The sequence below is a fragment of the Misgurnus anguillicaudatus genome, chromosome 13, assembly GCF_027580225.2.
Source record: "Misgurnus anguillicaudatus chromosome 13, ASM2758022v2, whole genome shotgun sequence".
NCBI classification, from domain to species: Eukaryota; Metazoa; Chordata; class Actinopteri; order Cypriniformes; family Cobitidae; genus Misgurnus; species Misgurnus anguillicaudatus.
Genome location: NC_073349.2, coordinates 1,790,750 through 1,818,153, shown reverse-complemented (window position 1 = coordinate 1,818,153; position 27,404 = coordinate 1,790,750). Strand labels below are relative to the sequence as shown.

The 27,404-nt window shown below is 38.2% G+C and overlaps 1 protein-coding gene across 1 annotated transcript; it reads left to right on the top strand.

Annotated features, from left to right (window-relative positions):
* Nucleotides 1-23,048: 23,048 nt before the first annotated feature.
* mafba (MAF bZIP transcription factor Ba) lies at nt 23,049-26,433 on the top strand. Its single transcript, XM_055188360.2, has one exon. It carries the CDS (start codon nt 23,415-23,417, stop codon nt 24,600-24,602), a length of 1,188 nt encoding a protein of 395 aa, XP_055044335.1. The 5' UTR covers nt 23,049-23,414; the 3' UTR covers nt 24,603-26,433.
* The last annotated feature ends 971 nt before the right edge of the window (nt 26,434-27,404 follow it).

Here is a 27,404-nt window from a genome sequence, read left to right as displayed (position 1 = left end):
AAATGAGGCTCAGCGGAGCACATCAACCGACGCCACGGGTGTTTGTACAAAAACTGTCATGTGAGACAGAGGTAGTGATAAACGCGATGTGCAAACATCTATTTGTGGTGTTCAATTTAAATTTTGTGGCGGACTGAGAAATAAATTAATGTATGGGAATGTACAACAACACTCACACATGTATGATGTCACGGCAGTAGGCAGCGAAAATATAACGACACGCCTATAATCCCTCCCACTCTGAAGTGTTACTAAACTAACCAAACCAATGTGAAGTGATCAGACCCAACCTGACTAAAACAAAACTGTGGGGTACTATGCAATGGAAAAGCGCCATTAGGTTCAGCACTAATCGTTTAACCTGCTGTGCTCATAAACCAGGAGCTAGTACTGAAAAAGTGATTCAGCGGGACAATAGGTATGTTTACATGCAACCAAATAATCCGTTTGCAATCATATTAATGGCTTAATCAGATTGAAAAGCCTTCATGTAAACACCTTCATCAATACAATTGAGGTCAATCGAATGCAAATTTTGATTGTATTGAAAGGGGTGGTGTAGTCCAATTTGTGATCCGATCAGCAGGAGAAAAGTATGCATGTAAACGCGTGAATTGTAGTATTTTCTCAATCGTATGCAAAAATACCTTGTACATATGCACAGAAGAATCGTACTCTTATATTTAAACTGCAAAACTTAGTAAGAACTTAGTATTTTTGTCTTGCTTTCAGTACAAATATAAAAAATTCTTAAATCAAGATGTATTTTCTTAAAGTGCAAAATGACCTAAGAAAGAAAATAAGTCTAGTTTTCAGACAAATTTTTTTTTTTGTATTTGGGCTGTAAATAGTCTTTAAGATGCTTTTGCACTAGTTTTAAATGTCCATTGGGCTGGTTTAGATACACGAATCTGACAACCCTGGCTGTCCGCCTGCGTAGATGTTTGGTTGGACAAACGAACATTTTAATCAGATTGCAATGTTTAGGGTGCATGTAAACTGTATTGTCGCAACCTGCAATCGGATTGAATTCAGTCGGATTGCCATCATTAATTCAAACAACAACAAATATCTAAACCACAAATGCTGAAACATAAAAAATAGATTGTTACCATAATAATAAATGCTGTTTATACTTGCTCCTAATGCTTGAATGTATTTTTATTGAATTTTATATGTTAAAATGTTCTCAAACCTATGAATGAGACTTGGTGAAATGGATTTGCAGCTAATACATGATTCTGTGAAAGAGGCTGGTACTCTAACTTGGTGCAGTAGTACCCCCCCACACACACACTTAATCTCAACTGCTTTAATTCTCCGTGTCGACCCAGACTATACACAGATATTGGGATGGTTCATGTTGTAGAACAGTGCTCATTGGCTTTAAATGGTTCTTCTTGGTTCTTCAGGGGTGGCAGTGGCTCAGTGGTTCATGTAGGTTGTCTACAAACCAGAAGGTTGGTGGTTTAATCCCTGGCTCCACCTGACCAAGTGTTGAGGTGTCCTTGAGCAAAACACCTAACCCCAGCTGCTCCCGACGTCCTGGATGGCGCCTTGCATGGCTGACACCGCTGTTGGTATGAATTAGTGAGTGAATGGGTGAATGTAAAGCACTTTGGATGGCCATGGGTCTGTTGATAGTGCTAAATAATAAATGCAGTCCATTTACCAATCAGCACCTGTAGAAGGCACGGCCAGCTTTCATTTTAGGTCTAAAGATGGGACATCATGAAGACTTCATAGATCAAGAATCTGGTCCAAGAAGCACGTCCACCTACTCATTACTGACCAGATGGGCCTCAATTTGTGGATCAGGCACACATACAGTATCCATATCCCAAGGGATGTTGCCATATTTTAAGGGACTGTGGTACATCTTAACAAAACTAAACAGTGTTATGCTATGGTCACCCAAGAATTTTGTTTCATTCATACATATAAAAAGGTGGCAGACAGGAAATGCACATTACATTGTGTTATAAAATATTTAGTAATCCAAAGTAAAGTATTTCAAAGTAAAGTTTGGTGAACTCTGACCAGCACATTCATATCACATGAAGATGTGTGACCTAGAAAATCCCAGCATGACCTTTTCAGGTAAAGGGAAAACTGAAAATAATTGTCTTGCACACTCTTACTTTGTATAAAAACAATAAAAGCAACCATAAGAGTCTGTGCAGTCATTTCGGAATCTATGTGTGAATAAAATATACACTTTAGTGCATAATAATATAGCCAGGCACAGGTTTGGGGGGCATTGCCCCCCAAGATTTTACCTCTTCATCCCAAAAAAAATGTCCAGCCAACCATAAAAAATGTGTCTCTTTAGCGTCCCTTGTTGGCAAACGTTATTTATATTAGCTGCCGTCCACCAATATCTTACATAAAGTTTAGACATTTCTTCAGCAGTATTTAACTCACAGGAAAAGTACTGATATTCTCTACGATGGTAAATATATATATCAGAAAAAATGCAATTCGCTATTACGTAAACATAATAACAAAACACATATTAAAGGTGACATAGAATGACTGAACGAGGTATTTATCCTTGTTCTGTGATGTGACATGTAGACAACAAAATTTTGGTTGGGTCTGAAATGCCTTCTTAAAAACCTCTCTATTAGGGTGGGGGATTTAAAACGCGTGGTTTTGCACCTATTTGGTGTCCCTTAGGCCTTAACTGGCAACCTCATTATGAAATGAAAGCACTTGACGCTGATTGGCTGCCACTCAAAAGAATGTAAACTTCGCCGTCATCAGAACACGGACAGACCAAAATTTTACAGATAGAAGATCACACCTCGGAATGCGACTCAACATTTCGCCTTGAACTTCGCAAACACTGCTGCAACTTACTTCCCGTTGGAGGCGGGAAGTAAATTGCAAATTATTTTAAAGGGGAGGGAATTAAATGAGAGTGGGGGGGGGCAGTGAGATGTATTTTATGTAACATGTATCCATTGTTCAGATTGGGCCATTTTCTGGCGGACATTTCTAAAGGAGGAATTTCTATGAAACGGAGATGTTCAGAATGTCTAGCACTTTTGGTATGTTCGTGAATGCGGGTAGACTACTATTATTCAACTAAGACAAGGTGAAAATGTTTTTTCATTCTCTGTCACCTTTAATATGAAAATATTATATTTATAGTAAAACATCCCCAAAATAGCCCCTAATCCTTTCCTCATTATTGGGTTCACCTTGGCTTTAGACACCACATCTTGAACGTCATTACCACATTATCACATTTTTACAATGTTGACATTAAAACCTTTTATAATTCAGTGTGTGCAGCTGGTACTCTGCTAAAAATATTCAGAAAAAGTCTCCTACAGCCTTTTGTTCCCTCTGCGTTTGCAGACATTTGCACAGAATATAAACGATGTATTTTCTCTTTGAGAGAGACAAATAAAGTAAAACCTTTATATTGAGTGTTTTGGCTGCCCACCCAAAATTCCTGACTGCCCCCCAGTACAGCAAGCCTAGTACCGGGCGTGATATCTACTGTAGTCACTTCATTCAAATATGTGACATCTCTCATAGCATCTCTCACTTAACGAATCAAATGTTTGATGTGTATGAGTGCATTCTGTCTAATTTCAGTTTTTACTTTGTATCCTACTGTGCAAGAAAATCTGATTGTGGTTATAATCTACATAATATAACAATGCTACAGAATGAAGTGCTGGCCAATGAAAGCATGAAGTAGGAAAAATAATTACACAGAATAAACACAACTATTCATCTTGTCAACAAGGAGCTCTTATTATAGCATGGAAACCCAATTAATAGGGACCTATTTTCCATTAAAGTTAGTTTTGTTACTTGTCTGCTTCTACGTCCGTGTTTGAGTTTACTGTGTATGTGCGCTACCACGTGTTCCCAGATTTCCTCTATGGAGGCCAGTGGTGATCAGTAGAGGTTAAAAATTACACATCACATCTCTGCACCCATTGGTCTCTCCAGTGCCCCACGACTGGCTCCAAGGGTCCCACGGGTCAGCCTCTCATTCCCGTTCCACACCCGCTGCTCTTCTGAAGCTCTGCTGGGATCTGGAGCAATTACCCGTCTCATTTAATTGGCATTATCATTTTAGCGTGCTGACAGAGATGGATCACCACGCTTGACCAGACCACTGTAGTCTCTGAAGAGAGGGAGAGAGTGAAAAGGAGAGAGTGGGTGTAGTTAAAACATGCAAAACATAGGGTAAAATTACAGTCATTTGTTTTTAACAAAGTGTTTAAATTGTAATTCTCTTAAATCTTTGTTTATGGAAATGAATGTTTTTGAATGTACACAATTACAGTAGCATTATTAGTAGGCTGGTGATGTGAACAAACACTGTATTTTTTTTGCACCTGTCTGCCAGTAACTTACTGTAGATTTGTTCAAAGTTAAATGAACATTAACTTTACAGAATAAAACTAAAATAACTGCCTCATGCAAAGCATTCCGGGAACCTTCAGATTTTGATTCTTATGCTAATTACACACCAAACGCGGGGCATTGCGTTACTCGCGGGATTTAACTTCATGTCATGGGAATTTTCTGCTTGAGTTAAATATTTTCAACTTGGGCGAAGACGCGTTTGAGGCGAATAGTGTGTGTTTTCACGGCAAACGCACCACCCATATCGCGTCATTCGCATCGCCCCATGCGTCTGATCGCGTCTTTGCATTGACTTTATAGGTAATCTACTCGCGCAAATCATTGAACTCGCGTCTGGTGTAAACCCACAGTCAGAATACTTTGCATGAGGCTGTTATTTTATAGTTTTATTCTGTAAAGATAAAGATTTTATAATGTTTAATGTTCATTTAACTTTGAACAAACTCTTGCCAGTAAATAACATACATTTAAATCTACAGAAAGTTACTGTCAAATGGCTTTGCTGTTTTCCTCACTCCTTCCTGTAAATCGCTTTGGATAAAAGCATCTGCTAAATATCTAAATGTAATTGTAGTTCATCTTGCACTGTTTGTGCTACAGACACTTCAGCTTGTGCGGTTTGTTGAGGAGAGGTGTGCTGTAACTTTATTAAGTTGTATGACTCGTGATGTTTGCCAGGCAGATGAAAGCTAGTTGGGAAACATTGCTCCTTTGAATAGCAGAGGAAGCCTTATGACAAACTGGTAAAGCAACTAATCACATTTTGTATTGTGCCACATCATATTTAGGGGCGTGGAAATGTCCCCACATTGACAGACCGATGTGCATACATTAACATCTAAAAACTGTACAACATTGTTAATGAGTTGCATACTTTTAAGAATCCAGCATGTAATCCATCTTGATATTTTCTAATCGTCACAGATTTAAACAACACAGCTTTCTTCTTTGATCAGACAGCAGACTGTTAAAGAACTCATAGAATTCAACCAATCAGAGAACAACTTCCAATCTGTCAAGGTGTTTCAAGTTAAAGGGACACTTCACCCATTTGCATTAAACTTTGTATCGTTAGAACCCCAGTCATGTTTTTAAATGATCGTACATCATTCCCTCAGTTTCCCCTGAGACGGGAGAAATACTGATTTAAGTGTTGCACTTTCTTCTTTCAATGATGTAAAGATTGTCATTTTGCATCATTGAAAGAAGGAAGTCCTGTATCTTTGTTGAGGGTGTAAGACTACAAACACTCATTCCTCATTTTCCAGGGTGGGGGCTATGGGTGGGACCCACTCACACCACAGACCTATTACAGATCAGTGGGTGGGACTTAGGAAAATATACGAACACAGACGAAAAAAAAAAACGATCAGCCGCCATCTTTATGCTAAGCTAAGCTAACAGATGTGTGGAGCGAGCCAGACTTCATGTCACAAAAATAGCGGAAGGTAATCGATATGATATAGAAGAGGGTGATTTCGCAAGTGTGATTACGCACCTTTATGAGTCACAATACAGCAAAGAGTTGAGGCAGATGGAGGAACAGAAGCCCGAGGAGTAGGCCGGAGCCTGGGCTTCAGCTGCGTGGAGGAGCTTGGGGAAGACGCCGCAACCTTCTGCCTCTGCCTCTGCTGCGTAGAGAAACCCGGACTGGCTCGAGTTTGGACGGACTAGTAGTGCCTGTACTTTCGCTGTGTGCTTTCTGTATAACATTTCCGCATCAGATCAGGATATGGAAGTTTGTTTGGTAAATGGTCCCGGGCAAGAAGATGTAACGTTACTTTGCGCGTGTTCATTTCACAGACGTGTTTTGGCTTACGAGCACAAGCGCTGAGCCAGCGCGTCTGTGGAGTAACGTTATACATATTGTGCGGTGGAGGCATTTGTGTGCAGGATTACATTGCTCCCCAAGCTTCGTACTGTATATGGACAGCGGCGTCCTGGATACATATTTTAGAATCCTAAACTGAAGGTGACAGCCAAAGCCTGCAGGGATAAACGGACGTCTGTCTATAAAGTTAGTGTTTCTATTTTCTTTGTTTATACTAACGTGGCATTTATGTACACAATAGCATATCTGAGCCGTGTTCCGATTAATGGAAGTGGCTTGCAGAGCTGTGCATTGTTGTGCATTGTGGGAGTTTTCCCTACAAATGCACCCTAAAGTCACTTTCTGTCTTTTCTCAGTCAAATAGGCACCAAATTCTAAATTTATGTTACATTTCGACTACAAATATAACCCACTTTCAATAAAGATGAATGTTTCTACCGATGAAATGTCCCTTTAAAGGATTAATCCATTTCCAAATTCTGATAATTTACTCACCCCCATGCCATCCAAGATGTTTATGTCTTTCTTTGTTCAGTTGAGAAGAAATTATAGTTTTTTGAAGAAAACATTCCATTATTTTTCTCCATATAGTGGACTTTAGTGGACCTCAACAGTTTACAGTTTCAATGTAGCTTCAAAGGACACTAAACGATCCCAACCGAGGCATAAGGGTCTTATCTAGGCAAACCATCCTCATTTTCCTCAAAAAAGTAAACTGTTAATGTCCACTGGAATGAAAAACTTAAATTTCTTTTCAACTGAAGAAAGAAAGACATAAACATCTTGGATGACATGGGGGTGAGTAAAATTTCAGGATTTTTGTATCAAAAAGTGGAGTAATCCTTTAAGTGTGCGTATGCATCAGCCAGCGGTCTATAAGTGTGACGTCTGAAGCTGAGATTACAGGTGAAAGCAATCTTATAGACTTGCTCTAAAGAAGGGAAACAAGCCATATCTACATTCTCCATGAGACTTTGGGCTCTTTTCGCAGCAATTTTCAGAAGGATCAAGTGGCCGCATAGCAACACGATGGGGTCTATCTCCAACACTAGCATTGTGGTTGGCTTTTCACTGGCAAATCTAGTTATTACTTATTAGTTATTTTTGACCTGTCACGAGAACAATACATCACAATCCCTTTCTGTTTAAGAGAAACAAACTTGTGGTCCACTCCCTGTGACAGCTGCGCAAACATGTGAGCGGTCTGTTTTTTCATGTTGAATGAATGAAACTAGAGCAAATGAGATTAAAGAAATGAGGGTAAAAAGCGTGCATTAGCCTAACCCAGCGTGAGGCCTCAGTGGGTCCTAATGAGTGAACACGCTGTGCTGTTATAACTCACCACTGCTAAACCTGTCATCCGAATTAAGTAGCCCCATTAGATCTGCCTGTTTTAAAGCCTGTGCTAAATTAAAGGATGTGAAACACTGTGGATCCCAAGGGCCGTGAGCGAGTATATAATCTGAATGACTTTGTGAATCATTGGTCTTGGGAATTGGTTTATTTTGTTGTATCTAAACATATACCGCACAAACCTATATTCATGTCATTTTTCACATCTCTTACAGTACATATCTCTTCTTGCACTTATGTACACTTACATATATTTAAATACACAATATATCAACGACTTTTTTTCTTTTGTCACAAAATTATCAATTGCACACTGCTAATTGTTTTTTATTTAAAACCTGGCACCTAAATGCTGTCATTCTGATGATATTTTTTAAGTGTATTATTAACTTTAATGACTATACTGTATCTGCATTGTCAGCACATAATTATCCTACAGAGTTATAAGATTTTCAGGGCCAGAGACAAACATAAAAACATAAACAAAAATGTAGAGCACCTTTCACAGGTGTGGTATTTAAATAGATGCTCTCCAGATTATGCACTCGTTCACAGATGTTTTGGCGATGTGGATATCACAAGTCAGGCCACAACTGAGACACCAGACGAATGATGACATCAGTGAATAAACCCAGACACCCTGAGACACAATCACCTCCCGTTCTCCGCGTTGTCATTGAGCCCGGGCTATATGAAAAATGTAAAGCATAAGAGAGACACTAATAAAAATAGCATTGAGAGTGGACAGGAAGCAGTACTTCATTATTCACCTTCCCTTTCCTGGCCCGCTGTAGTACAAATGTGCTACATGCCGCACAACCATGCATCACCATCGGCTAAAAAACAAATGGGCTGTCTGCACCGTATTTACCTCCGATTGTTCATGCACTCTCACATGCACTTGTGTAAGATGTAAATATGACCCACACAAACTCAGTCCATCTTCTCTACCGCACCCTATCCATTCGCTTTACGCACTGGGAATAGGCTTAAGGTAATTGCAAAGTTAAAGCTTTAGGAGTTCATGTACTACAGCATAGTATGTAATCATTTTCCTATATGTGATGTTTAAATCAATTTCTGTGATTACCTTTTTCTTTTCTGTTTTTGTGCTAAAATGTGAAGCTGTTTTGCAACAGTCCAAAATTCACTGAAAAGTCACTGTATAAACTACGCTATCCTCAAGTTACAGCTTTATTATTATATTTGTTATGCATTTGGTGGATGTTTTTATTCAAAGTGACTTACAGTGCTATACATTTTTATAAGTATGTGTTTTCCCTCAGTTCATACCTCTACAATTTTGCAATACTGAGGGTAACACTTTATTTTACGACCCGCAAAGTACAGCGTAATTAAACCGAATTTTCCTACTTGTAACAACAGAGTACCTCTACAGTACGTACTTGTAGGTATAAGGGAACAATATTTTAAGTTTGGGGTAATAAGGGGGTAAGAATATATGGAAAATTATAAATTATTTATTCTCTAAGTCAGAGGTCCCCAACCACCGGGTCGCGGCCCAGTCAACCCAATATCACGCAAATACGCGACCATTTCACGTATGGACCAACGCGAAAATGACACGCTCTGCCGCGCTTGAACGTGAGCATGTCACGCCTCCCTCTGTCTCACCCTCACGCCTTGGCCACTCAACTTTGTTGTCCTAATTTCTTACGCTTCGGTTTAGGGTTAGATTTACATAAAATGACATCCTTACCTAAACAAACTCTAACCCCAACTTCGGGGACAATTGGTTAAAGTTTAGAAAATATAAAAGAATAAGTCTTGTATCTTTTTTTTTTATAAACCAATACTTAAAGTAACAAATACTTAAAGTGACATATAACAAAAGCACCAAATCTAACCCTAAACCGGAGCGAAAATGGTTTGAAAATAGGACAAAAAAGTTGAGCAACCAAAACGCGAAAGCGACACAAAAAGGAAACGTGACATGCTCACGCCCAAACGCGGGCAAAACGTGTCATTTTCACGCAGGGCTGGACTGGGACAAAAAATTGGCCCTGGCATTTTGGCCCAGACCAGCCCACTACATAGGATCACAAATCTTTGTGCAACCTTGACTATAACTCCATATAATGATTAAGTAGAAAAGTATAAGAGCTGACACGTGACATTACAAAAATGTAAGCGCTGTAAAAGGCTTTGCAGGTTTTTAAAAATAATAGTATAAGCCAGTGAGTGCACAATGTTGTGCACCTTATGATAACACTGAGACAAGATAAATGTTACAATGACAAGCCACAAGCCCCATTACAGTGTGTGCAGAAAATTTTGATCACTTTTTTCTGAACACCTTTTACCAATTCCAAACCAAAGTAATTTTAATAACCAACATTAATTATGTATATATATTTTCCTTTCATCCTATTTTATGCCCTTGCTGCCCGAATCAGGATTTCTTGTATAATGGTCATACCTCAATTTTGCAATTTCCATGCATGGCATCTTTCTTATGGACATCAAATAATAAATGTCCAGTGTGTGTTAAACATTTTTGGCCCATTTTAAATGTAAAAGAAAATGTGCCTAATAATTCTGCACACTTGAATATAAGGTGCTCCAGTCAGCCATCATTAACAATAATGTATTACTTATAAATGCTTTATTTACAAAATTAATGGTAGTTATTGAAATGTATTTGGTTTGGAATTGGTAAAATTTGTTTGATAAAAACTGTGATCAAAAGTTTGATGTAATAATTCTGCCCACACTGTATTTTATTGCAGTGTAATCATCACAAAAGTCATGTTGCAAACAGCCATTGATCTATCATTTGTGTTTTTGACTGTGTTTTATTAAGAGGATATCTAACAACAGTGTTTTAAAAGCAGTTCTGCTTACCGCATGTCAACTCGCTTCTCAGTCGTCTCTTATTTTGACAGACGCACACTGATGCTGCATGCTTCATAAAATGCCCTAAAAGTTGTTATTGGGCTAGCCAAATGTCAAATCAAAAAGAACCAATGGGCAGCTGATTAGGTGTCTCCTGGGCCGGTCTGTCCGGAAAAAAAACATCTAACGCTAACTTTTTTGGAAAATGCAGTACATTGGCACCGCACCTTTTAGCGCCATTAATGAATTACATTAAAACAAAGAAAGAAAGCAACGGGCTGCGTTGCGCGATGAACGAGTGTTAAGGGCTGGTCAGACAAAAATAGTGCGAGATGTATGATACGTCTGTATGATACTCGCGCTCCGTTTCTTGTGTGTGTCAGATCATCGCTCTCTGTTTCCATCTGACAAGAAACAGAAGGGGAGGGTGGAGCTTGTTAAGAGATGATTGGGCCAGCCCAGTGTCAGTATGGAAAATGAACCAATGGGCCGCTGTCCATGCTTTATGAGGCCGGTCGTTGGCCAATTATATATATATATCATATTATATTCACCGGCCCCCAAGGACGTCGGCCCACCGGGCATTTGCCCGGTATGCCAGATTACCAGTCCAGCCCTGTTTTCACGTTGGTCCATACGTGAAATAGTCACGTATTTGCGTGATATAGGGTTGGCCCAGTACAGGGTCGTGGACAAGTTGCCACTGGGTCGCAAGAATGTCCTGAAAATTTTTATAATAGCTACGTAATAGCTTAATCAGGTATTTTGTACTTTAAGAGCCAACTTGAAATAACATAAATCATTTCTACTTTTGTACAGAGCCGCACTTTCTCGCAGTCTCTCTTTATCTCTACCAGCGCAGCGGCGATCACATTGCTGTCAGAGTTTGAGCATACAGTACTTCTAAAAAACAATTGATCAAAGAATTGCAGAGGTATGACTTAATGAATAATTTGCAAATGTATGTCGCAAATCATGTAAATACACGGAGATGTTCAACTGTGTGACATGACTGAAAAGTAGGCTAATTATTTTATTCTTCTGTAAAACAACTTCAGAATTATCCAGAGATCGTGGCGCCATGATCAAAATAAACTCTTTTACTGCAGTAATAATATTTTAATGGCTACACTTGTAACGTTGGTTTTAAAGGAAACTAAACTGTCCTGTGTCAATCATCATTATATTCTAAACGGGAGTCTCCGTGCCTCCGCACCCAGCCGCAATTCTTCTGGCATCGCTCCTCCTTCACTGCATTTTTCTTCTGTTCCATTACTTGAACTTGGGGCTCGAGCCCGACCAAGATTTGAGCTGCCTTTGAGACGCAAGCCAAGTTCGTTTACCGTTAATTATTAAGACTAAAAATGGGCAGGCAAACCGAAACAATGAAAGTAAAAAAACTATCTGCCAAAATATGGTTTTACACGTCTATATAAAATATACTATAAATAAAGCAATTACTAATTTTCCCAAATGCATGGTTGTTTGATCTTTCTTCCGTTTAAAACGTTATACATTTTGCAAAGGAGGATTTTCAGCACTTTGTTTGAACCATAAACTGTAAAAAAGATGGACGACGCCTATTCACACAGTCCCGATATGGCGCTGACATCATCTTGGGTCTTGAGTCTGCGCAGTAGCGATTTCAGGACCAGTCCTGCGCAGAAGTGAGCAGGAAGTAAAGCCGTGAAATCAAGACCCCGCCATCGCATATCACATGATATCACAGCTGTCAATCATGACGTGACACCACCGTTTTTATATCATTAAATAACTAACTAAACACAAACTTATTTTAAAAACAAACATTTGAATTTACATCAGCGTGATAAAAAGTACAGTAAATGACAGAAACCAGCTTCGAAAAAAAAATTGAAGTGTAATTAATTTTTTTGTTGGTCTCAAGTCCCATTGAATAACATGGGGAGGCGGGCTTTATTACCTATACTGGGACCAGACACTGGGGGGCGATCGAGACGTTTTGGCTTCACTTTTCAGGGCTTGTGCGGTACGCTTGGTTTGAACAGCAACTCAGCGCCCCCCCAAACCTCAACCCCCGGTCCCGAATTTTTTTTAAAGCTGAAAGCGGTCCGCGCTGTAAAAAAGGTTGGGGACCCCTGCTCTAAGTATTTCATAACTACAGGGTACCTATTGTGATATTACGTGGTATGTATGACTTACGTCTATGGGTAATATGGTCTATTTTTTTTTTGTTATAGATTTTTTTCATATTTGCTACTTACCTGATGAAAGTGTATTGTATAGCCCACAGTTAATGTCTACAAGCCACGTCCGCAAATAAAATATAACAGCACAATAAAAATAATAGCAACTTGTACCTCTTTGATTTGTATATTTATAGATGAGTTACCAGGTAACTCTTATATTTGCGGGCTGTGAATTAAAGTGGTGCTTATTCCCCGCTTGTTCTGTGTATGTACCAGGTAACTCTTATATTTGCGGGCTGTAAATTAAAGTGGCGCTTCTTACAGCCTTGTTCTGTGTATTTGCCAGGTAACTCATATTTGCGGGCTGTAAACTAAAGTGGTGCTTTGTTCACCTCTTGTTATAAATATTATAGGGTAAATAACATAAAGATACAGAATATTGTTATTTTTATTTTAAAACAACTTATTTCAAAACATCTTTAAAACACTATAATTAAGCCAACACTTAATTTTTATTAACATAAAACTTTTATTTCAAAAGTCATGAAAATTTTTCTTTGTTTTTGCGGCTTGGCTTCCTCTGTTGGTGTTCTTGTCCACTCGGATGTTGAGTTGATGTCATCTCTTTTTTTACAAATTGGAGATATATATCTAGTTGTTGTCGTAAATGATTGTATTGTTGCACTATATTATTGTTTTTTAAAAAAGTAAACATGCTTACAACATTAAAAATTAGCGATTAGCCAACAGGCTAATATCCAAAAAGGATTTCTATTATTAGCATGAAAGCAACGGAGTTCCCATTTATCCGATATAGTGACTCATAGGGGCACCCATCGCGTCTTCATGCTGACGCTGAAGGCGTTTGAACATTCTTCAGATTTTGAAGCCTTGGGGAGTGAGAATGGGTTGCATATATCCGTATATGCCACATAGTCAAAATTGAGGTGCATATATGTGCATATACAGGCCATATAGGTCTCCTGTTTTGCTTTGTATGAATTTATATGAATTAGGCAACTCGTAAAATATGTACGATATTTTGTGAGATCAGGCTGGACTGACCTGAACTGTGATGGTGATGGACCTGCATGGTGTGATTAGGGGATATTAAAGTTTGTACCCTCTCTTTCTTTTTCACCATTTCCCTCTCCCATGAGGATGTCACCGGATTTTGGATAGTATTGTTTGCTATGGCAAACTCATAATCACAAAACATTATGTGTGTTTTTGTTTGTAATAGAGATTATACATTTTGTTTTAAGTACGTTAAGCACTTTAACTCAGCACCTTTCACTAAAAGACCTACATGCAAAGAAATCTTTAAATTTAGTTTAAAGGAAATGTTATGGTGTTTCATGTTATCACACTTTTCATTGTCAGTCTTGTAATGCACATGTAATGAGTTTCTATTTATTATTCATGTGATTCTCATTAAGACTTTTTTGCTGCAATACAGTAATTGCTCTAATAATTGTAAAAAGCATAATTTAGGGGCAAATACAACTGTTTTGTAATTTAAACAGTTTTCAAATTACAGAAAATAAAACAAAATTTGTGTAACTGTCATAAAAATGTCATAATGCAAAAATAATATTTCTTTCATTTCTTTCTTTCGTTACTCGGGGGATGTCACGCATATCAGGTAAACAAGCTACAGCTGGTTCAAAACGCCGCCGCAAGAGTGCTTACTCGATCTAAAAAGTATGACCACATAAGTCCAATTCTGGCATCTTTACACTGTCTACCAGTTAAATATTGCATACAATTTAAAATACTAATCACCTACAAAGCCTTAAATGGCCTAGCGCCCTCGTATATTAAAGAACTACTATCAGAATACAATCCGTCACGTAAACTGCGATCACAAAATTCTGGCCACTTAATTATCCCTAGAATATCAAAAGTGTCTAAAGGTGGTAGATCCTTTTCCTACTTAGCCCCTAAGCTCTGGAATGATTTACCAAATAATGTTCGAGTATCAGACACAGTCGATCAATTTAAATCTAAACTTAAGACATTCTTCTTTAACAAAGCATTCACATAAAATGTCCAGTAAATGTAATTATCCCACAATAGTTATTTTGTCTAGAACAAAGCACTCACATACCTCATATGGGTAATATACTATAGCCGCAATAGTTAGCCTGTCTGGAACCGAGCGAATTTTAAACCACAATACTGTATGACACTTGCATTACATTTTCTCTCTCTGTCTCGTCCTCGACCCCGAGGACAATGAGACAAACAGACCCAGTTCCTATTGCTGTGAAGGTCATCGCACATCTGATCTACTGGCTGTCCTTCAACGTGATGCCCAGCCGATACGCGACCAACGACCACCGGCTGAACCAGTTTAATCCGCTTACCCGCTTCCTATCCCTACCGTGTTTATATATATATATATTAATCTCTCCCAAGGGTTTTTGTCCTTCTAGGAGTTTTCCCAGAGGGTTTTTTCTCCTAGGGGTTGTTTTAGTCCCTGGGAGAGTCAGCCAACTTTGGCTTAACTTAGCACTTTACTGTATACGTTACATTATTACTATGCTCGCTTGTACGGTTTATTCTTAGCCGCTGTATTCTACTTATATTATCTATTGATTTTCTGTGTTTTCCCCTACATCTACTCATGTTAAGCTGCTTTGAAACAATTAACAATTGTGAAAAGCGCTATATAAATAAAATTGAAATGAATTGAATGCAAAGCACCAACTTTCTTTTCATTTTGCAACAGCACAAAGGCCAAACCGTGATATCACAGCAATAGGGATGAAAAAGTTGTTTGGTTGTACAATACAAGAGCAGTTTAATGCATGTTATAGTGATGATATTCCAAGACCTGTGCATGGAAAGGGAAACAAGACGGGCTAGTGAGAGTGCAAATAGAAACTCATTTAATTTATGTGGCACGTAGGCAGAGCTGGCAGTGATACATGGTTTGGTTCAGCGATTGATAAAAGAGAGGAAATTTCTTGGAAGCATTCACCACAGCAGAGATGGGTGCAATACATCACCTATTTACAAACAAAAATGGTTAATAAACTTCCATGCCAATTGATTCAGTGACCACCAAATAATGCTCAGTAAGAGAGAGAGAGAGAGAGAGAGAGAGAGAGAGAGAGAGAGAGAGAGAGAGAGAGAGAGAGAGAGTAGATGAATAGATGAAAACAGTAAGAAATTTATGTCCAAAATAATCGTATCTGACATTAAAGAGAATCACAAAATCAGCAAATTCTCTTACCAAATACTCAACAATGCAACAGAGAAAGATTACATCATTTACAGTCAAATTATGTTACTATAGGTAGCAAAATCTATATAAACCATTTATTCAGAAAATATTTATCATATCACCAACCAGACTGTGACAAAAGTCATTTCAAGTGTCAAATCCAATATGTTGACCATGCACTTTCTTGATTGGTCTTTCTTGATTATATGATAATATGATGATGATCAGTAGAATTTAAGATCAGATTTTATATGGGTATTTTCCCAAAGCAAAAAAAAACTGTACTACTGTACCACTGTTGTTTGCAGCGTATACGTTACTATGCTTAAGGTTACTGTGCTTAAGGAGGAGAGTAAAGAGTTTGTGTAAGAAGTGAGTTAATATGTGTTAACAGCACAACAATACATGTCTGTGCGAACATGGCTGTTTGTCAGAAATGTTTAGTACAGTGTCTGCAATTATGTACTCTAATAAACAAACACAATCCTTCATTTGTTTTCTCTGAACTTATTCTCCTATCAGATCTTTAATATATCTCCAATTTATGCAACATCAATGATGCCAAATCCTAATGCACTCTATTTTGCAATGAATATAATGAATGTGTGTCAAGCACTTGCTTTATGAAGCATCTCTTTCATTCTTTCAATCCAATATACCGGAAAGACGGTTAAATGGTCACCGGTGGTACTGATGGTTTATAAAATCCCTTGTGTACTTAGATTACTTAGAGGTACACATACAAACAAACACCCCTTCTCCATCATCACTAAAACCATTTACGTGAAAGAAAAATCACAGTTCATTTATAAAACCAATAAACAACTCCCCGATTCCCCCACCGGCAGTTTCCATTTGATTTGACAAACAACCAAATAAATAAATGTGAATAAAAATAAGTGAATAAATAAACCGAAGTAAGAGCAGTGGATAAGGAGGTGTTGGATGAGGAGGTTGAAGAGGCAGGGAGAGAGGAAGGGAGCTCAGGGAACGTCTTTGTTGTGATTCGTATCCCAGATGGATGGCTCTTATAGAGCCGTGTATTTATTTTTCCGGGGAGCTACGTGGGAAGATTTGTTATTCCCTGGCGTTCCCTAGTTTTTCACATTGCTCTACATCCTGGGCTCCATATTTCATCCCTACACCCCCAATTCCCAAACAGATTTATTTACAAGCTATATTCACCCCCCCCCCCCCCCCCATTTGGCTCTCTCTTTTTCTGATATCATCTCTCACAATTTTACACAGGTTTGTTCTGGATGTACAAAATATTTGTAACTGTTTGATTGACTCGCGATTTGTGTGTAATGAAATAAATAGTCAGAGTATAACTCTTTATATACATTATACTGCATGGTTATAAATTAGATCACTTGCTCACAAGTCCTGGAGGCAACTATACTGCATGTCAGTGGGCTGAAAAGGGGTATAATGAACTGAAGGGAATAAAAAGAGTGAGAGATGCATTTATATCATTTATGTGAAAACATGAAGGGTGAAACTGATACAATCATGAAGCATGCTTGTTTTAAACAAATGTCAATACTGTATGTGGAAAAGCACATGAAATAGAATTTGCATGATACAGAATTTTCTCACATTTCATTCAATGACAAAATGCATTACCAGAACATCATACCAACAAGATTAAAAGCATCTTCTATCTATGTGGATTCAAACAGATACATAGCATTTGAAATAAATGAAAACAAACAAACAAATAAATAAATAAATGCAAACACACATTAAAACTGAGATGTTTAGCTGACAAAACACTCTTTGATCAGCAATTATAAGCACAAACTTTTAACAATTTCACCATGTTTAACTTTTTCACATTGAAGTGGAATCTACTGTATACAGAATGGTATAGTCCAAATGAACTTAGTGTGGTGAAAAACGGAGCGAACCATTTGAAACAGTGCAGGGAGAATGCGTTTAGACTCCAATACATCAATGCTAAACGGCCTTGTCTTACAGTAAGAGGAGAGGAAATTTGTTTCTTTCTCTCTTCCTCTTTATTTCTTTATATATTTCTTCAGATACGAGGTATGTGTTATCTCATAATCCTAAAGATGTCCTGATCGTTCATTAGACATTCACATTATAATCCTTTCAACAAATAAAGAAATACTTAGACACAAAGAAATTAAGAAGGCGTTCTTATAATTACCATACAATTTTAAGATGTTTAAAATATGATTCTAAACAATAGCAACAACTATAATAATAATAATGATAATAATATTAATATTAGTAATAATAATAGCCTAATAATAATAATATTAATAATAATAATAATAATTGCAATAATATGAATAATAATAATAATTATTATTATTATTATTATAAAATAATATCAGTCATAATAATTATCGTTATCTCTGTTCATCTGTCCACTTATCTCTTGAAACATTAAACTCCTAAAATCCCAGCTCTGTTTACATCCCCCAGCCCGTCTCTGCCCACTCTCCTCTCGGGCTCAGGGTCATTCATCACGGGGCAGGAGTGGAGCCCGGGGCCTGCGGGCTGCTGTCAGGTGCTCACATCGGCCCTTTGTGCCGGCACGCAAACAAGTGTCGGATCAGCAAAAGTCTATTAAAGGCTGGTGGGCTTTTCACAAGCAATTGGCAGCGGGTCACTGACTTCACTGCTCCCGCTCTCTGGACCCTCTTTGTGTCGCCAGTGTGCCGTGACAGATCCCCGCAAGATTAATGATTTTTAGCAACCATTTCATTTTTTTCACCTCTCCTCCTATTCTGCTCATCCGCCTCCGACACTGCACTCTCTATCTCCGAGGAACTTCTAATTATTCACATTATAAGAGAGTTTGGCCATATTTCTCGATTATTTTATTGTTTATTGGTTTCCCCCCTTTCCCCTAATTATTATTGGAGTGAAATGAGGTGATCATGGATAGGAGACACCTCAGTTGTCTTTAAATTTAAAACTTTTATTTACGTTAACATATTACAAATGCACACGAATTTGTAGAACAATTATGAATTGCTATATTAGTGTTGAATAAAGTCGCGTAGCAAAGTAATTTACCTCAGTCCTAGGCATCTTGCTTTGCCATCTATAAATGCAGATCTGTTTCGAGAATGTTCAGTTAGGTTACATCATTTGGTTTTGGCAGCACAACAATTAAATTCACTAAACTTTTTGCGGCCGCTTTAACTGATCGTTTGGCTCCCTTCATACTGCTTTAGTAAAGATTAGTAAAGTTATTTAACCTATAAACAGCTGTCAGATGGGATTATGGCTCTTAAGGCAATGCTATATCTTTTATCAGTATGAAGCTTTCTATAAAATAAACAGATTAATTTCTGTTTGAATGCATCGAGTGGAAATACAAGATTACAAAAACGTAATACGGGTTTATAAAATATGATTATAGACATTTATTATTTGCTGTTATTAAGTAGGCTATGTATTACTTTGATTACTTTTATTTGGAGCACAACCACTACCATTTAACCAGTTGATAAAATGGGTTTACTATTTCTGTAACATATGTTAATTGGAAATATAATCTTAAATGAACAGCCATCATTAATAAAAACAGAAGTCGAATTTTAAAGCATTTGTCGCTATTTGTTCACCCAAGTTCGTATGTATTTATACATTTTAAACATCTGTGTCCTTGCATCTTTATTTACTTAAAACGGGTTTCAAATCGGCTTAATAATAAAGTCCCACCAAGCGTATAGGCTACGTGTCAAACTTCATTTGCGCTGCAGATTTTTCTCACTAGAGGCGCCATACTCCTGTAAATCTTTTAGCTGCTTCTTAGAAAGTTATGCATTTAAAGTTACGTTTATCGCATTTTAATGTGATCTAGCTTTACCTAGATCGCAGTAAAATCAACCGCTCTCTTTTTCTGCCTTTCTTTGTCTTTTCCTCAACATACGGTAGACTGAATGTAAAGAAATGTAAAGCTAAATATGAATCCGCATGCCTTTATTACAGCAAACATCTACTGTTTTCGGTCTATTCGGTATCTGTTATAATGTGACACATTTTCTCTTATTTTGGAGCTTGTTCTTAAGATACTTTTATGGATATTTTCGCTTTTTCCGCATTGCATGGCTTTGATATCTTGTTTCTATTTCTCATGTGCACATGTTAAACAAACTAAGTTTAGTTTTCCCTGTATAATTCTCGATAGCACATTGACGGCATTTATTTTCATGTATTTATTTTAAAGGTTTCAAACAGCCGACTGCATAAAACAAACATATAAAATAACAGACTCTGCTGAATTTCGATTACATAAAACAGGGGAAAATATAAATATGAAACGTGTCAATATAGCATTCATGCAATAGATAAAGTTGACGGGCGCTAAAATGTTGGTCTGTCATACTCCTACATACTCAATGAATTCAGCACCACTAAATTAGTTTAAGTTCTAAATTATTAAATTGTACATATTAATATTCATCTATCCTAGATTATATATTTCGTTTTCAACTTTACTTTCTTTAAAAGCAAAAAAAAAAAAACTGCGTAACCGCCCATGTTTCAACAGGCGGATGAAAAGACGCCGGAGACAGTGCTTTCTGTCACTTTCTTTATCTCTCTTTCTCTCTCTCTCTCTCTCTCTCTCTCTCTCTCTCTCTCTCTCTCTCTCTCTCTCTCTCACACACACACACACACACACACACACACACACACACACACACACTCACCTGGAATTAGACCATTTTTGTTGAATCATTCTCGTTAATCGTTGAAAACATATTGCAGGTGCCAATGTATTCGATGTCATAAAATTAACTAATAAAAGAAACAGTACTTACTCGCCAGTTTGGTTTCAAAACAATTTATAAAGAAATACAGCTGAGTTATAATCAACAGAGAGCCACCAATAAGTTTTACACTTACCTTTATGTCCACGATTCTGTCCCGTATCCTTCAAAGCATAAAAATGGTACTCAAATCAGCATCCTTTTCAAATCCAGCACAGGCCTGGGACACACGCAGTCTACACGGTCCACACAGGCACTGCTCTATGAAACATTTCTGAGCTGATTTCATTTCTCTTGTTCATTCCTAAAAATCGTAGGATGTGAATCTCATTAGGCCAAATCAGCGTGCATCAACAGTTTTTCCGCTGCCCATAAGCAAGAGGATCGCTTAATAGATCATTAACCACCAATATGCTGCTGACATGAGAGTTTTAACATCTCTCCATTAGTGAAAGGGAGAAGCAGCGACTGCGGGTCTGAGAACGTGATACAGGCCGGGTACTCAGAGTAAACGGCGATTTTTCGCTTGACTTATTATTTTGCATCTTTTAACACGCAATGAATATATTCGGGGTCTGTAATTTTAGTTATTAGCGTCTATCTACACATCCGATAATTGTATATTGACAGATCATTTATAGTGCGAAATATTTAATAAGATATACACCAGAAATTGACAATGAGTCCGAGGCTACTTAAATTACAGAAAAAAACCTTAATGCACGTATTTAATTAAATACGGAAAATTGGTAAATAGGGTTTAATAATGTAGAATTACAGCTTGATAAATCATTGCGTATATTTTTGCCGTACCATTCAGGTTTGATGATAAAGGACTGCCACCATCAAATAGCCTAAATAAGATCTAAACCATATTTAATTCAATCACGGTAAAACTTTTTGAACGTGTGCGTTAAATACGAAACTTTGAGTTAAATTATAAATCATCCATGCATTTTGTGTAAGTAGCAAAAAACAAAAAACATTTAAACTAAGAAATATCAACTTGGTTTTAATTATTTATCCTTAAGCGAGAGATATACATTTCGTTATTTTTTGGGGAAAGTTCGTACTGTTTATACTCTAACCTGAAATAGGTGTAGAAATACTAATAATAAAAATAATAGCTTATGTTTTCATTTTTTTAAAAAGAGAAACACAAAAGTATGTCTCAACTTAAAAACTTGCCAGATGCGTAATACATATTTTGTGTTTTTACGATATTAATCGTAATTAATTGTTCTAATTTGTTTACAGATAAAGCCACTTATCGCTCTACTTTAATAGCTATGACTATACCAGCTGTAAGGGAAGACCGCGCGTCAGGTGGATTCTTCAGTGAACAGCTGGGCCACATGGGGGCAGCGTTGGGTGAGTTTTCATGATTTCACTGTAAAAACAAGCAAACAAAATGAATTAAACAACAATAATAGGCTACACAAAAATCATACAGCTGATGGGTTTTTGCTACTTCATTTATGCAAATTATAATTATATTTTTTTAGCCTACTTAACCTAACATAATTTTGGGGAACATCATACTGACTTTTACATAGTAATTGTAATAGCCTATTAAACCTTTATGGGACAGTGTTTAGTTAATCCAGGATTAGGCCTTAGTAATATTAGGACATTTAAGTAGTTTTTACAAACCTTACAAAAAACAATACTGGTGTCCATCTTGAGACGAAACAGTGGCACTGATGTATGTTGCGATATGTCAGTGCAAGATGATTTTAAATTAAGGCAGCTCAAACATGAATTTTAGTCTGGGACAGGATAAGCCCTGTCTGGGAAACCGCCCCTATAAGTTTAGACCAAACTTGGCCTATATTACCCATTGAGTTGTATTATTGAATAACTGCACAAGTGGGTATTTATTTATGTAAACCTGCTGCTGTATTTTACCAACACAGAAAAAGGTACAAAAGCTGTCACTGGGCCAGTGCCCTTTCAAAACGTACTCCTTTGTACCTAAAGTGTGCATATGAGTTACTCAAAGATACATATCTGTACCACATTTACACATGTCTGTACCTACATGGTACATTGAACTCCTTTTCTCATGAGACTGTTCAACGAAACATTACCCCAAGTCACCTGCAGATTTTGTTCATTTTAATTGAAATTTTAATTCATTTTAATGAAATGTTAATGTTTGTCTTCTTCTGTTCTATTTTATTAGAAATATATTGCTGGTAAAAAGTGTAAATTGCGCAAAACTTAAAAAGACTATGCCTAGATGTATACATATGTTTGGCTTTTAATACAGCACATAATCTGTCAATACAATGAAATTAGTTTTCTCTGTTTGTTAGCGCAACCACTCTCCCTTTCTTCATTCCTTCAGCTGCACGCGCACCCCCCGAATCGTTATGCAAATCCTACGGATCTGATTGGACGGTAGCCTCATCTGACGTCACGCAAGCGTACACTATAACAGTACAGAGCGGCGTAGCGTCCTGCTATACAGTCCCAATACTCAGGAGCGAGTGCGAGCTAGATTCTCTGCGGTGCAGAGCTGGACAAACACAGCACCTTAACGCTGCTTTACTGGCTTAAGGACATATTTTGGAGTATCCGGGATCGGGACGGGAGCCCATCACTGATACTCGCTTTTGTCTTTTTCATGCTTTGAAATTACGTCTGGAGAAGAGACGCATACTTGCGCACTGAGACTTGACTTTCTCCAGTCCTGTGAATAGACTTCAAAGACTGCAGCTGACGAGGTCTGTGTACCCTTATGAGGCAAATGTCTTTTGCAGTGCATTAATCCAGAAAGTTTTTTTTTCTTTTCTTTGTTTCAATACTGCGAGTGACACTGTATGTTCCAGCGCTCGAGTGTGTCGCGTTTGGAGACCAGTTCAGAACATTGCATGCGCAAAGAGGGGGAAGGAAAGCAAAAGTCGGTTTTTGCGACGTTGATAAACACTTTGCTAAAGAACAGGGACACGATGAGCGCCGATCTGGCCATGGGGCCCGAGTTGCCCACCAGTCCGCTGGCGTTGGAATATGTCAATGACTTTGATTTAATGAAATTCGAGGTGAAGAAAGAGGCCATGGCGGGGCTCGACCGTTCAAACATACGTCAGTGCAATCGCCTCCAAGCGCAGGGCTCCGTATCCTCCACCCCGATCAGCACGCCCTGCAGCTCTGTCCCGTCTTCCCCGAGTTTCAGCCCCACGGAACAGAAGAATCACCTCGAGGAACTTTACTGGATGCCCAGCGGTGCCTATCCGCAGCAGATGGATCCTCAAACGTTAAGCCTGACGCCCGAAGACGCGGTGGAGGCTCTGATCGGTGCCACGGCCCACGGGCACCCTCCACCCCCGCACGTGCAGCAGCAGCTGCAGGCAGGGGGGTTCGAGGGATACAGGGGCGCGCATCACCACCACGGCCATCCGCAGCAACATCATCATCACCAATACGGCGGGATCCCTCATCACCCCGACGACCTGCCGGGTCACCCCGGCGCGCACGGCCACCACCACCATCACCACCACAGTCAGGACCCCGACAGCCCTTCTCCTACCTCCCCAGGGTCCCACCAACAACTCCACCACCGTCATCATCACCATCACCACCCGCACGCCCACCCAGGCCAACAGGGTCACCATGGCGTCGGGGGCAGCCTGAACGTCGAGGACCGGTTCTCCGACGACCAGCTGGTGTCCATGTCCGTACGAGAGCTCAACCGGCACCTCCGGGGCTTCACCAAGGATGAAGTGATCCGTCTCAAGCAGAAGCGCCGGACCCTGAAGAACAGGGGCTACGCGCAGTCCTGCCGATACAAGCGCGTGCAGCAGAAACACGTGCTGGAGAACGAAAAGACCCAGCTCATAAACCAAGTGGAGCAGCTCAAGCAAGAGATCAACCGGCTGGCCCGAGAGAGAGACGCCTACAAACTCAAGTGCGAGAAGTTGACCGGAGCGAACGGGTTCCGCGAGGCAGGATCCACGAGCGACAACCCGTCCTCTCCCGAATTCTCTTCATGTGAGTGTCCTTATGCCTGAGAGACATTACTTTTGCGATCATTTCAATAACAGCAGATGTACTCGTAGAATAACCCACAAGAAATAATAATCTCATATGTAATCATCGCCACTGACCTTGGCAACTAAACTACGAAGAACATGTTAGAATGTTTTCTGGGAAATTGTAGATTAGTGGCTTGTAGTAGCCTACCCCTTTCTTAGAGAAATCAGCAACAAAAGACATTTGAAGAACTGGGTTTTACGTTTAGGATAACAATTCAAGGTAAAACCGTCTTTCCATTAAGTTTGATCTTGGTTGTTCAAGAAAAAGAAAATGTTTGTGCTGTAAGCGGAGAGAGGAACTTTGGACTTTTTCCACTTGGCTAAGAAAAAAAAGTCAGAGTCGAGGGCACCAGAATATGCAAAACATTACACTTCTCCTGTATTATTCCGCCTGAGTGTGGCGATTGGGGAAATTTATGCAACATCTCATTGGTTTATTGCCTGCTTGGTTATATATAGATCTACAAATATAAATATATATTAAAACGAAAAGGAAAAACAACAAAAACAAACACGTAAATCTGCATTAAGATATTAATCCTGCATGCTGGACATGTATGGTAATAATTTTATACTTTCTCTCTATTTTCTTTCTTTCTTTCTGTTCATTATGTATCATAAAGAGCATGTTTTTTATCTTTAGCTCTTTTTTTGGAGGGGGGGTATACGCGAGACTGGCTCTCCAGTCGCTTATTGTATATGGGTTTATTTGAACTTGTAAATATATGCAACAGCAAACCTACAAACCGAGCTGTTTGATTTCCAACTTTTATGATTTGCTTTGGAATGGATTTCCAGCAATGGGCATTTTTTCAGTTGCATTTCAAGTGATCAAACTTTGTAAAAGAAGCGCACTTTTTGGGTAATGATTTTGGTATTGGCAGTTTTTCTTTTTGGTTGTTTTAGCAGAAGCCGCCTTTAAGAAAGACATACTGCACAGCTACATTAAGTAATAGTGATATTTAAAGCACGCGTTTGAACTGTGCTTATATGTCTGGTTGTAATAAGGAACCCTGTTTTACCACACACACAGGCTGTTGCATAATCTATTGCTATTCTATACTATGAGCAATACTTATAGGTCGTATCTTTTTACTTTTGATGGATATGATTGGAAACTATTTCATCTACATTTTTAGCTATTTGAGCTGCCAGTTTTATAAATCAACATTTCAAAGTGTAGTTATATGCTCCAGCTCGATGGTGTAGGCTTCCTAAATCAGGGGGTTGTGTATTATTGCCTAACATGAAAACTACGCATGCATTTCAATGGAGAGTTACAATGATCAATGTTAAATGTTTTCCTTTATTTTTTTTTCTGCCGGTCAGTAAAAAATAAGGGATTCAGGTTCTGCATAATCTCAAAATGAAATTATATGTCTCATGTTATTGTTCTGTTTTTTATTTCCTTGTTTGTTCTATTATTATGTCAAGATTCTGGTTCTGCTGGCCAGATGCATAGTTTTTATTTTAATGATTAAATTAACAAACTGTCAGATCATATTGAATAAGCATGGTGCTTGCATCTAAGAAATATTGTTAAAAAGTCATGCATTTAACAATCTTTTTGGTTTATTAATGATTCAACTGTGTTGAAATCAAATGTAAATTGCAGCAGCGGGTTGTTGTTTTGTTATTTTGTTAATTTCACGTATTGTGAGGGGATCAATTTTCAAATCTGTTTATATAAATAGAAAATGAATAGAGTTCAATTGGGACTGTTCCATTCAGGCTGGTTTCTGTTTCGTTTTTGCTGTTTTTGGACAAATGGTTTCCTATTTTGCTTATTAAAGTCAGTGAAATGACATTGATTTGGTAGCCGCTTATTTTATGCGTCAATTCTTGTCTCTCATGTAAAAAGTCATGTAACATTTAGACATAATGTAGGCCTACATGCTGCATTGTTATGTATCACTAACTTTCAATTTTACAATAACCATTTGAAAATTAATATGTTGACAGCTAAATCGTATTTCCGTCCGTTTTTTTTTTTGTATGGCATTGCAGACTTTCTCACTTTCCGGGATGAAACTTCGAAAACTTCGCGCTTTTAACGAGTCAGTCAGTTAAGAATTTTACATTTATTTGAAACGCTTTGATCTTCATCGTTTTATGCAGACAGCACAAAAAATATATGTATACAAATACTTTTTGACAGAATGTCCTATTCAGGTGGAAACGATATAAACTTTTTACTTTAAAGTTTAAACGCGTTTCAGCCTGAATAAACGCATTAAGACGTTTAATGTTTTGATAAATAATTTAAAAACGTGGATGAAACGTCTGTATAAGCGTGTGTGAGTTTAGGCCTTCAGTTGTGCCACGACCTCTGCAGCGCCTCGCCTGCTGACGCGAGCAGAAACCCAGCGCGCACGTGCGCTCAGTGAAATGAGATCTTTGACCTTGTGCGCAAAAGCTCAGACTGTGGGAACAGAATAATTAACCCTTCAGCTGCTCAATACAATAAACAATTTCATGTTTTCTAAATAATTTGACAGGTACGTAGCTCAAGTTTATTGGTAAAATTAAATCTAAAGCTTTATGCGTGCGCTTTCAGGTCGGCAAGTTCTGCACAATTGTCGCTCATACTGCACACAGTGTTCTTACTTAATAATTACATAAGGAAATATTGTGTAATTTTAATAAACTACATGTCATTAATGTGTTATTAGGGCAGACTGAGACTTGCTGTCACACTTTAAACAGCAGTAAATATTTTTTCAGTAAATATTATACAGTTCAGTGAACACATGCTGACCTTTTGTGACAACATACCCC